This window comes from Salminus brasiliensis, chromosome 11 (genome assembly GCF_030463535.1).
Source record: "Salminus brasiliensis chromosome 11, fSalBra1.hap2, whole genome shotgun sequence".
In the NCBI taxonomy this organism is placed as follows: Eukaryota; Metazoa; Chordata; class Actinopteri; order Characiformes; family Bryconidae; genus Salminus; species Salminus brasiliensis.
Genome location: NC_132888.1, coordinates 13,482,077 through 13,494,626, shown reverse-complemented (window position 1 = coordinate 13,494,626; position 12,550 = coordinate 13,482,077). Strand labels below are relative to the sequence as shown.

At 38.4% G+C, this 12,550-nt stretch overlaps 2 protein-coding genes across 3 annotated transcripts; both read left to right on the top strand.

Annotated features, from left to right (window-relative positions):
• The first annotated feature begins 1,061 nt into the window (after window positions 1-1,061).
• On the top strand, window positions 1,062-4,621 carry gpr206 (P2Y purinoceptor 14). The gene is made up of 3 exons (XM_072691171.1): window positions 1,062-1,111; window positions 2,251-2,658; window positions 3,730-4,621. The coding sequence occupies exons 2-3, from the start codon at window positions 2,255-2,257 to the stop codon at window positions 4,379-4,381; spliced, it is 1,056 nt and encodes a 351-aa protein (XP_072547272.1). The 5' UTR covers window positions 1,062-1,111; window positions 2,251-2,254; the 3' UTR covers window positions 4,382-4,621.
• Window positions 4,622-5,712: 1,091 nt separating this feature from the next.
• Window positions 5,713-11,432, top strand: gpr171 (G protein-coupled receptor 171). Of its 2 annotated transcripts, none has more exons than XM_072691039.1 (2): window positions 5,713-6,085; window positions 8,359-11,432. In XM_072691039.1, the coding sequence occupies exon 2, from the start codon at window positions 8,573-8,575 to the stop codon at window positions 9,605-9,607; it is 1,035 nt and encodes a 344-aa protein (XP_072547140.1). In that variant the 5' UTR covers window positions 5,713-6,085; window positions 8,359-8,572; the 3' UTR covers window positions 9,608-11,432. The 2 variants fall into 2 exon arrangements, with proteins under 2 accessions (XP_072547140.1, XP_072547141.1); XM_072691040.1 differs by having other exon boundaries at window positions 5,713-6,196.
• Window positions 11,433-12,550: the final 1,118 nt, after the last annotated feature.

Genomic DNA, 12,550 nt, shown 5'->3' with positions numbered 1-12,550 from the left:
GATATAGATCAAGGGTGCTAAGAAACTCTGCAAAACCACCTCCTTTACCTAATCAGACTTACCCCTGACTGGCTGCAAAAGTCTTAGCATAGCGGTAATGGTAGTGGTGCATCTTTAACATAGTCATTGTCTGTTGTCTAGCTGCACTCTTAAAAATGGTGCTACAAGTGGTTCTTTGAGTGATGTAGAAAAAACACTTTTTTGTGAGTGTGAAGAACCTTTAAAAGACCCCAAAACACTTGATGTAAAGGTTCTTTATCACTTTAATGGTCACATATCTATTAAACATGGTTTCTTATGGAATGAAAAATGGTTCTTCTATGGCATCGCTCGAAGAACCTTTTGTAGCACCTTTATTTTGTATTATTAGAGTGTGGAGGACATGGACACAAACGTACTGCAAGCTTAACCGTTTAGCAGCTGTATTAGCTGGACTGATTAGTCTTCTCTTGGCCATCTGTAAACTTCTGCTAAACTTCAAGTCCATAAGCTTTGCAAGTGCAGGCTCTATACCTACTTCACCTCGGGCTGTTTGTTTGTATCTGCCAGGTCTGTTCTGGTCTGCTCCAGAACTAGCTGTGGTTGGGTGATATGGTGGGTAAACCCTATTTTCCATTGGTCTTTTTCTGCTTTGAACTTCCTACAGTCCCAGATAGCATTGGTGAGGTTTGAAGTTTCTACGCACAATTTGGCTTCTGATTTGCATATATCTTCCTTATCAAAATGTACTAGTGTGCTAGGAGGCTACATGCTGTCCCCCACTGAGAATGTCCTTTGGTTGTGAGAAGCACAGGCACACACAGACCTCTCAGTGCATACTTCCTTTATGGTCAGAAAAAAAGAAATAAGTAAACAGTTTTATTACTCAACAGCCTACCCGTTTTGACTTGCAAATGAAACATGAGGGCTGAGAACTGCGCACCACAGTAACATAACCGCTGTACGTCTGCCCTATCTGCCCTATCTTTCTCATGTGCTTAATTTTTTTTCTCACTCTGCAAACCCACCAAGAAAACCAGCTTCTTCATTGTATGAGCGCACAGAAGGAAGTAGGGAGAACAGTACTCTTCAAGACCTGAGCATTGCTGCATGCTCCAGTGGCAGTGCCGGGGTAAGTCATGCTGCATAGCATTAAAATGTTCTAGATTAAAACTACAAGGGAACTTTTTACTTAGTTATTTTATTGCTGTTTTGTAAGACGCTCGAAGACCACTCCCTCTTCCTCGTTAGGGCAGATACAAAAAAGGTGGGGTTGGTATAAAATTTAAAGGTATAGAGACATAAGAGACATGCAATTTGGAAGCCCAGCACTGAAAGTGACGTATTTAAAATGTTGATAACAAAAATAGGCTGAGGGATACGATTTAAATGGACTTCTAAACTAAACAAATCATGTAGAAAAAGTTTGTTATTGACAGTTTCAGCTGATCTTGCTTTTTGAGTCTAAGCCAAGCTAAACTTCTGCACATATTTGTTAACAGTATGAAGTACATCATGTCCTAGTCACAATGTGAAATCACTGATTTTGTAATGTTAGACTAAATTAGGTATACAACTGTACTATCTTGCATATATATATATATACCTAATATTCCTTGTATTTCAATAATGGAACATAGAGTTTACATGATTTGGCCATATGTAATAAAGCTAAAAGAGGGTTATACTCATATTTTCATATTTTATACATAAGCAATTATGAGAAACAACAAACAACACAAAATTTAAAAAGCACAAACAATATAGCCAAAAATAAAGCTCACAATATTTGAAAGAAAAAGACATTCTCACATGTCATGTTTAACAACATAGATGCTCACAACAGTATGCAAATTGGTGGTTGCACACTTAGAGGTCTGATTTTCCAGATGTTTCACTACTTCCTTTCCCATGTAAGAGCTATATGGCCATTTCTGTCCATTAGATAAGATAAGATAAGATAATCCTTTATTAGTCAGTGGGGAAATTCTCAGTGTCACAGCAGGAAGGGATAGCAAGACACTATGTAGATAAATAATTTGCACTATATACACAATATAAAAAAAATAATGAGTGCAAACATGCAATAAAAACACACCAGACAATTCTGCCTAATGATTGTCATTTATTAGACCACTTCATATATATATCAATATAATAGGCCATAGTTAAAGGGCATATAATTAGGCATTTTACATTTTTAAAGTTTAAGAACGAGTTGCAGGACAGTTTGTTTTACTCTGATTTCTGTGTCTTTTTTAATGCATTTAGTTGGATGCCCACAATGGATGCCTCCAGCCTGACCACTGCTTGGACTAACACATCCACTTCTAACACAGCAAATGAAACAGCACTATCTTGTGTACAGAAAGAGGTGTCATCCCATCCTTTATTCATTTTTGCCTACTGTCTAGTCTGCATGGTTAGTTTGGCACTGAATGCCATCACGATGCGAGTGTATTTCTGCACTTCTCAACAACTCCAGTCCAGCGTCACTATCTACCTAAAGAACCTAGCTGCAGCTGACTTCTTCCTCTGCCTCTGTTTGCCTCTACGCATAGCCAACTATGCCAGCAGGTCTCTAACTATGCGTCGTATTTACTGCAGCTTTGGGGCCACAGCCTTCTACTTCAACATGTATGCCAGCATTCTCTTCATGGACTATATTGCTGCAAACAGGTACTGCTAAAGGAAGCCAGTTGTGAAAGTGGGTGTCCAAAATCAGTTTCTGTGGCTTGTTAATATAGGTCATGCTTAACTCGCATGCCTGAGAACATTGCTTTTCACAGCAAGTTGTCGGCATTTATCTCATAAATATTATGCTTATTTTTCAGTTCTGAATGTTCGGATTTATTATCCACCAGTATGGGGTATTTAGTATGGGTTTACTATAAAAGTATAACTGTTAGTTATGTTATAAGAATAAGAAATGGATGTCTGGGACAGCTCAAAGTTCTATGAAAAGATAAAAGTAATTACTCATTACTCTCATAGACAACACTTACTGGTCATTTTATACACACTTACCTTGTTGGTCCATAACATACAGTAACAGATTCATAAAACGCACCTTCAGAATTGCTGTGACGTCAAAAGGAAACCACATCATGGTAACACATTTGCTCATTCATGCTTGAAATTTGGTACTAGTGCCATTTTCCCTCATTTGTATGTGGTATTAGCGATTCAACACTTAACACTGTTTTGCAAAGACTTTGTTCTCCAAAGATTTCTATTCTATTGACAATACTTCTCTGCAGGGTCTAGACAGACTACGTATGTGTGCATTGGCATATCTGTCCCAGCAATGGGTGCAGCTTAAATGAGCTGAATGCATTTATTAGAAGGGGTGTCCACAAACATTTGGACCTGTAGTGTAATTCTGCTGCTCAGTCATGAATTAAAATAATCTATTTACAATGAGAAAACTATTATTATTTTTTTGTTTATGTATCCACAGCTCTAAGTCTAACATATGCAGTCTATTTTGACACTCAAATAGGCACTTGGCATTGGTCACATGCAAGTTTAGGTGTGCCTTGTCACTGCCATCACATGTAAAAAGTTAAGTAGTTTTAAACAAGAAGAAACTGTGAAACTACCACAACATCCGGCCTTATAGACCAGCTATGCCTACAGATGGACATACGGGTTGGAACTGAAAACCATTCAAAGTGCACCTACAGCATGTAGTAAAAAAATACACTTCTAAACGTCTAATTAAGTCAACCACTGTGTTTCTTTCTTTAGGTACCTAAAGATTGTCCGTCCACTGGAGACTCACCCTCTGCAGACACCCAAAGCTGCACGTTACATTTCCATAGTCACATGGGTTTCTGTGTCGGGAATGGCTTCCATATACCTTTCTGTCTTCCTTTGGACATCTTGGAGTGTTAACCCAAACCCAGGTGCCATTGGCTGTGAGGCCTTACACAGCTATAGCATCAGCATACTCTACAAGATAACTCATAGCATTTCTGCAGTCATCTTCGTCTTTGTTCTGGTGTCATTAGTGCTGTTTTACTGGGGAACTGTGCGGAGTCTCAGACAAACCCAACAAGGCCAGGCCAAACCATGCAACCATAAGCTCAGCAAGTCTAAGCGCAACATGCTGGTACTTGTGGTGGTTTTTTGTGTGTGCTTTGTACCTTATCACTTGGTGAGACTGCCGTATGCCTTCCTGAAGCCCCTGCTGAAGCACTGCGCAACAGCACAGGCGTTCTACACTGTAAAGGAACTTACGGTGCTGCTTTCTGTTCTCAACGCTTGCCTGGACCCGCTGATATATTTTATTTTCTGTAAGGCCTTCAGAGCGCGGCTGAGCCTAAGAAACCACCAAGCCACATCTAACTGGCAAGTGAGTGAAGCTGCAGAAGACATGAGAAGGCAAAGCAACACATAACAGATGTCACAGTGTCACAGAGCAGCATCTGCCTGGGCCAGCGGTATATTGATTCACAGGCAGTCAGCATTAACGGAGAGCATTGTGGTATTACGGGTGGGGTGGTGTTAAAATGAACGAAGGCCTTAAAAAATTGTTACATTAATATATTCATAACAAGATCTGTGCATTATAGTGTTCTGGGACAAACAGGGTATCCAGGGAACAGGCCCACTTTGCAGGCTCTGGGAGAAAGGGACAGGTCTAGCAAATGAGTAGGCAAGTCTGGCTCTGCCTTTGGTTTCTTCTGCACTGACTCTGGTTGCAGAGTTGGACAGTTTTGATTTAATCTTCTACAGTCATTGTCCAGTCATTGTCCAGTCATTGTCTAATGCTCCAGTCACAAGCTAACATGCTAACATGCATATATATATATAGTGATTAAGCCTTTAATTAAGCCTTTGCTGGGTTTTTTTTGTAGTATATCTGTCCCGCCATCGTTATTATTAGGCACCAATATGTCTTAAATGCTTTCCATCAACTTGCAACAGACACAGATCACAGACCAAAGGTACTAAAGTCAAGCATCGCTCCCTCAAGATTATTTAGATACACTATAGATCAGACCTGCTCTTTGGCCCTGTCAGTCTCCTTCAGTTTGTTTCTGGTGCTGTCTGTTTTTTGTATTTTTTTATTGAGGCTTACATCAATCAGTTTACGTTTGGAGATTAATCTTCAGAGTTGCCGTCTTTCTTGATGAAAATATAATTATTCATCTACAGGCTGAGAAACTAAGAGTATACCTGAGGATGGATCTTTAGGTATACACATCATTTGTATATTTAAAAACCCTGTTTTACACAAACACATTGTTCTTTCTCTAGTAATGGCAGTTTAAGTTGCAAATGTATTTGATGTTCAACATTTCAGATATGAATCTTGCAGCTTTGTCTTTTGATCGTCATATCGTTATACCAACAGATTCATGTGATATAGGAAATGGTTTCATGTACCACAAATGTATTCATTCCGGAACCGACTGTTACACATTAAAATGCACTTTATAACTGACAGCCTAACAACTATTAGAGTGTCATGTAAAAGTGTCTCTCGTTTCTTTTTGTGTCATTTTCAAGAACTTTGTACTCATTGCAATACAAAAAAAAACATTCCCTTACTGACAGTGGCTTGTTTGCAAGAAACATGAATAATCAGACTATGATGACATTCTGGCTTTGAAAGGAAATAAGCCAATGACTGAGGTGTTTTCCCCAGACTGCCCTGTAACAACAACTTCCTCAATTTATGTTTTATCACAGCAACTTCCTTTCTTCATCAGCCGTAGCCTGGGGCTCCTGTAAAACAGAGGAGGCTTTATTCCTGCTCACATCAACTGGTGAAACGAAGAGACAGAACAATCTAATTTCTCTCAGACCTAGAATAGTGAGCACTGGATTTACATGCTTAGCTTTAAAATAAGTGAGCTACAGGTGGTTTGTGGTTTTCCTTTTGATAGAGAGTCTGGAAAGTTTAGTTTTCCGCAACGTCATAGCACCACACTAGAAGAGAAGTCACTGACGCCTTCTTTCACTTCATAGAATGGCATTAGAGGCAGGCTTAAAGAGGAGAAACCAGATTATGTAAGACTGAAGAGTTACTGGAGACATTTTAAGGGTAGTGTCATCTCGGTCTAGGTTGGTTTTGTGGAGAAATTCTGAAAATGTGGTAAGTGCCCTTCTAAATAGTTAGTCTGAGAAGCACGTGTGTTTGTGTGCGCCTTCCTGCTTAATACTTTCAATTCAATGGTCGCTTGGAAACAAGATCTTTTTTTTTAAGGTAAGTTTCTAAAAATGGAGTTTCTAATTATAATAAAATACAGCAATATCCATGGGTACATTCATGTTGAGGATGGATTCAAGAGAAATTAGGGAAGTAGAAATGTCTTGAAGGAACAAAATCCTTCAAATCTATCAAATACCAGATTAAACTGTATCTACATTTGTCATTGAAGTCGAGTTCCTGCTCTTTTCTTTTTTAACTTTTCTATTTCTAAAGGATTTGACAAACAGTGATACACTGTGAACATTACAGCACAGCGTAAAACCATGCTTACCTTAGTCTAAGATATGTTACTTAATCCTTAATACTTAATATGTTATTGAATAATTTACAGCTTTATAAAGTATGTTTTTTTTGTTACCTTGTTTTTACATTCAAATGAAAGTAAGTGGTACTTACTACATTATCTCATAGTAGTGTTTTAGTGTAAAGTTTTTTCAGTACAGTATTTTCTGAAGTAGATCTTTCAGTATCTTAATCCGCACTCTTTTAAGGTGCCACAAGGGATCTACCTCTAGAACGACTTTTGATTCTGTAAAACTTTTAATAAAAAAGTTGTTGGTTGTGGGTACATCTGTCAACTGAATTACTTCAGCTATCTATGCATTCTGGACACGTGCCTTGAATGTAGTTTGAAGCGTGAGATGCAGCCAGTAAAAACGTACAGATATTCTGATAATAAAACCAGGCTGATGAGAGATAAGGTCTTCTGGGGAAATCTAATCTAAATTAGCCATTTAGAGCTTCACAAACAGGAGGTCATTACTGCTTGTAGAAGCTTGTCTGCCCTGAGCGAATTTGTAAAGCTTATGTATTTTTTGGAATACAAATGTCAAATGTTATGTATACATGTGAGTTACATAGCAGGTTTTAATAACCACTGTTTTAATAACCAATGTGCACTAACACTCTACAGATTAATTTACTTTAATATACTGAATATTCATTTGAGGTTGTTTTGGCACTCTAGCACATTGTATTTAAAATACAACAATGAACTCTAAAGTTAAACATTATCACATTATCAGTTATTATTTAGTACTATTCATTTCTATGGGTAAGAATATACAAATAAAACTTTTTTGAACATAATCCTCCAAGAATTGCAAGGCATCATAAAAATTGATGCTCAGTTGTTTGTTGGCCAGCCGTGTGTTATTACACCGTCAGTTCATGCACAAGACAGCAAACAAGTTCTTGTTTTGATTCCCAGCTCTGGTTTTTGCTATTGTAGCTGTAGTCTGTTGCCATAGTCTCTCAGCATCAGGAACAAAGAAGTATCAGTACTAATACCGCAGGCTGTCACAACACTTTACAAAATCAAGATGATTGAGACCTAACTTTCACATCTAAGATCTATCCATCGTGTTTGTCTAATTAATTTTAGCAACAATGGAAGGCCACAGCAGAGAATGACTGAAGAATACAAATAAGTTGAAATTATTGAGAGCACTACACAGGATGTAAAAACAAACATCTCACAGACCACCACAAAGAGAAAAGCACACCAGCATTACTTCTACAGGTTCACCTCAATATGCAATTCACTGGCAAGCTTGTAAATTGCATCTGCATGAACACTCATGTTCTGAAAACATGTCAAAAGCCTTATGGACAGATGAGATAGGGTTAACTAAATACAATGTAGGAAAAAAGGAACTGCTCATAATCCAGTAGAACTGATTCATTTGTCTTTATTAATAACATGGCTACCTACGTGACAATATTGTTATAAATGAAGTATATGGCTGAGAATAGCCCTATACTACATTACATGAGAACTAGCTATTACACTAGCTATACATGAGAAACGGCTTCTAGTCTGCTGGAAAAACTCTCAGGGGCCTCCTCTTGAAGCTGCTGAGAGTATGTAAAGCTGCATCAAGGCACAGGAGGATATTCAAAGTTTAATTTACAGGTATTACAGTTACTTACACTGTGTTATTTATAGTTTAATGTCTTTACTATTATTCTGAAAAATGTGTAATAGTTCCCCCGTTCTTTGAGTATCTCTAAAGCTTTGACTGGTAATGATTGTCCTGGAGTTTACATCGAAAGGAACTGAATATGTATGGTCTGCATTACATTTTTACTGAAGACTAGCTGAATTAGCAGTCATTTATAAAGACATTTAATATTGGTTATCTTTGTATTTGCAGTTGTTCTGCCCTGACTCATCAACAGATCATCGATGCGTGAGCAGAAAAAGGCAATGCAGTGACCGCTTCCTCTGAAGTCTATATTTACACCCCTGAAATTTTCATCTTACTGTACGTACAGACATTGCAAAAGACAAGAAGACAGAAGTAAACAGAAGACCACTGCACTCTTCAAGGCCTGGCTGAGGTCTGTGTTTGAATCTTGGTGCATTTGATGCATGGAACTACAACCCACATCTTTGGAAAGATGGTCAACCAGTCTGCAACAACCCCCACCACAAACATATGCGTTGTCAATGATAAGATGGTGCCCTTTGCTCCATTCTACATCATCATCTTCATAATAGGCCTGGCTGGCAGCCTGGTGGCAGCCTGGGCCTTCATATATAGTAAGAATTTAAAGAAGTGCATGAACGTTTACCTCATCAACCTTCTCACCTCTGACTTTCTGCTCACACTGGCGCTACCAGTCAAGATTGCCAAAGACCTAGGGGTGAAATCCCAGAGATTAACCATCTTCATTTGCCAAGTCAGCTCACCTCTCATCTACATCAACATGTATGCCTCTATCATTTTCCTAGCCTTTGTCAGCGTCCATCGTTACCTTCAGATCACCCATAGCTCCAAGCTGTTCCGTCTGCAGGAGGTTGGCTTCGCTGTAGTGATGTCAGCTGTGGTTTGGCTGCTGGTGCTCTTCATCAATGTGCCTAATATGGCCATCCCGATCAAGGACAAGATTCCAGACACTCCTTCGCTAACCTGTGCTGACCTTAAGGAGCAGATTGGCAAGCACTGGCACACGTTGTCTGTCTTCCTGGGTATGGCAATCTTCCTGAACGCATCTGTGGCTGTGCTCCTGTCCAATGGTCTGGTGCTGAAGCAGTTCTGGGGCAGACGTGGAGGAGACCCCAAGGAACAGGCCAGTGCGCATCAAGCCACTGTCAATATTGCTATGGTGACTGTGGCCTACATGGTGTGCTTTGTGCCATACCATGCAGTGCGAATGCCTTACACTTTTACACAGAATGAGATGATCACTGACTGCAGTCTGAGGAAGCACCTTTTCCTAGCCAAAGAGTCCACTCTGCTTCTGGCGATCCTCAACCTGTGCTTTGACCCGGTGCTCTACTTTTTTTTCTGTCGCTCATTCAGAAACCAGATCACTCAAGTTTTCTCTAAAAGGCCTATACCAGACAGCAACGTCACATCTGACCCAGATCAGGAACTACAGCTGCAGCCGGTGGCATGAACAGGTGGCAGAGAACAGGCAGCAGATAACAGGCCAAAAGATTTCTAGGCCTAGTGTAAAACAGGAAGCCACATGTGCCAACTCGTACATTATTGTTGGTACTGGAGGGCAGAAGGACAGAAAAACTGTTGAATACAAAGAACATGAACATGCAGTAATGTGCAACCACAATATTTTTTTTCCAAGCTAAGCTTAAATGCTTAAATGATGTTTAAAGAAGGATGAATATAATGAACTGTGTGTACGGCTTGTAGCAGTATACATTTGGCAGGTATTGGAAATGTTAACTAACAACATTTCAGTTTGATCCATTCCAAAACCACTGGGTTTTTACTGGGTGATACTTTATTTGTACAGTACATCAGACTCTCAGTGATATCTCTACATCATCTCAGTGGTGTAGCAGCAGGAAGCATCTGAATACATTCAGTAGATTATCAAGAAACTTTGAATTAACTGAATGAATAAAATCTTCTGAATTCCTAACCTAACTCAATTGGGTTTGACGCAAGTGTGTGACGACTTCAGCATGCTATAGCTGTGGTCCTGGCATAAAAGACACAAAAGACAGTCACAAAATCATAAAGACAGTCCAGCACAGCTGCTACACAGCAACCTTTAATACAAAAATCCTGTATTAATAAAAGTTTACATGTGTCTGCCTTGCAAGGGTAATACTAGCTTCCACTAAGCGAACCCCGGATTTTGTGGCACAAAGGTGATGCAAATGTTTAGCCAATCAGCAGATCCCTACACCATTAAGTCCTCCCACTGAACAGTTCTGTGGCCCCAAGTATGGTTAGCTAACTGTACTGCAGTGGAAAAGCAGCCTAAAATTTCTTACTGTAAATAAATAATCTATTGACAGTACAACTTTAAGACATTTATTTCAGTATATTCAGATGCTACACTGCAGCAACTGCATGGATATACTCTTAATTGTTAATAGTCAAACACTGAATGTAACTAGTTGTTCTTAAATGAAATAACAATTGATGTATACAATGTGATCATACAACAAATTGTAATCAACATTCAAGAATTTGGAATCAGTTTTCAGCAAAACACATCCCATTTGTCAATTGTCATTTTCAAATAATTTGAGAAAAAACTGAGAAGTATGTCCTGAATGATGAACAGAACGACTAAACCAAAATCTCTATGATAAAAGTCAAGAATGATGTATAATAAATGAATGTCCACAATACCTCATGATGCCAAATGAATGTCCACAATGCCTCTAAATAGATATTTGGTTTATTATCATTTTAGAATGTATGTATCATTACTACTATTGATGTTTTTGTTGTTATACAAATGTGGGTTATTTTATTTAACATTAAATAACTAGAAAGAAGAAATGTATTTGTGCAATTGTTCCAAACATTTGAACAATAATGCATAAGAAACAAGTCATTCTACCTCTTGCTCAGCTTGCAGTATACACAGTGGCATATTAAGCATTTTATGGGCCTTTATAGAAATTAACCCCCACTTCAGAATTAAATAATACAAAAATTACAATGAAAGTTGCCTGTTTGTTTACAATTCCTATGGCGCAAACAAGATGGTCTTAGAGAAATATAAGCGCACTGACAAGCATCTGACATTTGTGTTACATTTGCCTGCCTAAAAGACCACAGGTCAAAATAGGTTATGTGGATTCCTGAAAACCCTTACTGTGCTGAATACCATTACTGTGCAACACATTTTTTTTTATAAAAGAGGCATTATGGAAATGTGCAATGTACAATGTGGGTACACAGGGATGTACAAATGTGTCAGTATCTATGTAAAACGCCATTAAAAACCGTTACCCCCTCCACACCATGGGCCCCAGTGTGACTGACACTCTTGTCCCCCAGTAGTTAAGGTCTGTAATGTTGCTAGTTTGTATAAAATAAAGTACAGTTGATACTCTCTGTTGTAGGCCAACATCATCTTGTGTTTTGAAGTAACATTAGTTTGGTTAATCATGGATCACTCTGAGATCTGTAAAGGACCCCTGATACTCCACAGTGTACTTTCTCAGTGTCTGCACCTTTACACAGTTCTGCTATATGAAACCACGTGCAAGTAAGAAAAACAGTGACCCAGTTTGACTGCTTAAAAAGATAAGACTGGTGTTAGCAGCAGCCTGAGAAAACTGATGCACTGAATAGAGGATATAGGAAAAAGCAGTACAGCTTATGGTTAGCGGTGTATCCTGTTCATTTGGTTTCACTTAGACTTCCTATTTCGGTAGGTCTACATTTAAAATGATAGATTTATTGACTTCTAGAAATATTACACCAGCATTTCTGTCTTTTTCTGTCTTTGTTTTCATTGATTCTATCTGATTTTAGTCATCTTGCCATCTCTTCATAATTTCCAGTAAAATGTACCACAAAAAAAGATGTGGGCAACCCATAAAAACAGAAAGTGACCCAATCAAAGACTTTGTGAGTCACTCTTATGTCTGTCCCAGATGGTATGTCAACACCCACTGGTTATTTCTCATCACTGCGAATCTAGAAGTATTCAATAAAAAATCCAGAATTATTTCATGGACTTTCCCTTTACTCTATCTTTACTTGTATCTTTCCAAAAAGCAACTGGAGTACAAACATAGCGTAGAGAAAAAAAACGACTTGGCTAAAGTAACCTCTTAGAACATCCAGCATCAGTCAGTACAGCAACTGAAGACTGTTAGGAGCTATTTAAGAAATCTTGGTTTACAATTAAATGCTAAACCTTACAAATTAGATGTGTGGACAACAGCAAAGCCCAAGAGCTGAACGCACAGAACAGAACCAAATAATATAACATTACATATAATGAGAATTAATTTATAACTAAAACATAGCTGAATAACAAGTAGACCATTTTACTATAAGTAAATAAAAAAAATGGGAAAATACTCAAGAATTCAACAAAGTCCATGAATTTCTTTATAAAAGTATT

Coding starts and splice junctions, on each gene's coding strand:
- gpr206 (XM_072691171.1), top strand. CDS start 2,255: ATGCCCACAATGGATGCCTCCAGCCTGACCACTGCTTGGACTAACACA. Junction 2,659..3,729: donor GACTATATTGCTGCAAACAG/GTACTGCTAAAG, acceptor TTCTTTCTTTAG/GTACCTAAAGATTGTCCGTC.
- gpr171 (XM_072691039.1), top strand. CDS start 8,573: ATGCATGGAACTACAACCCACATCTTTGGAAAGATGGTCAACCAGTCT.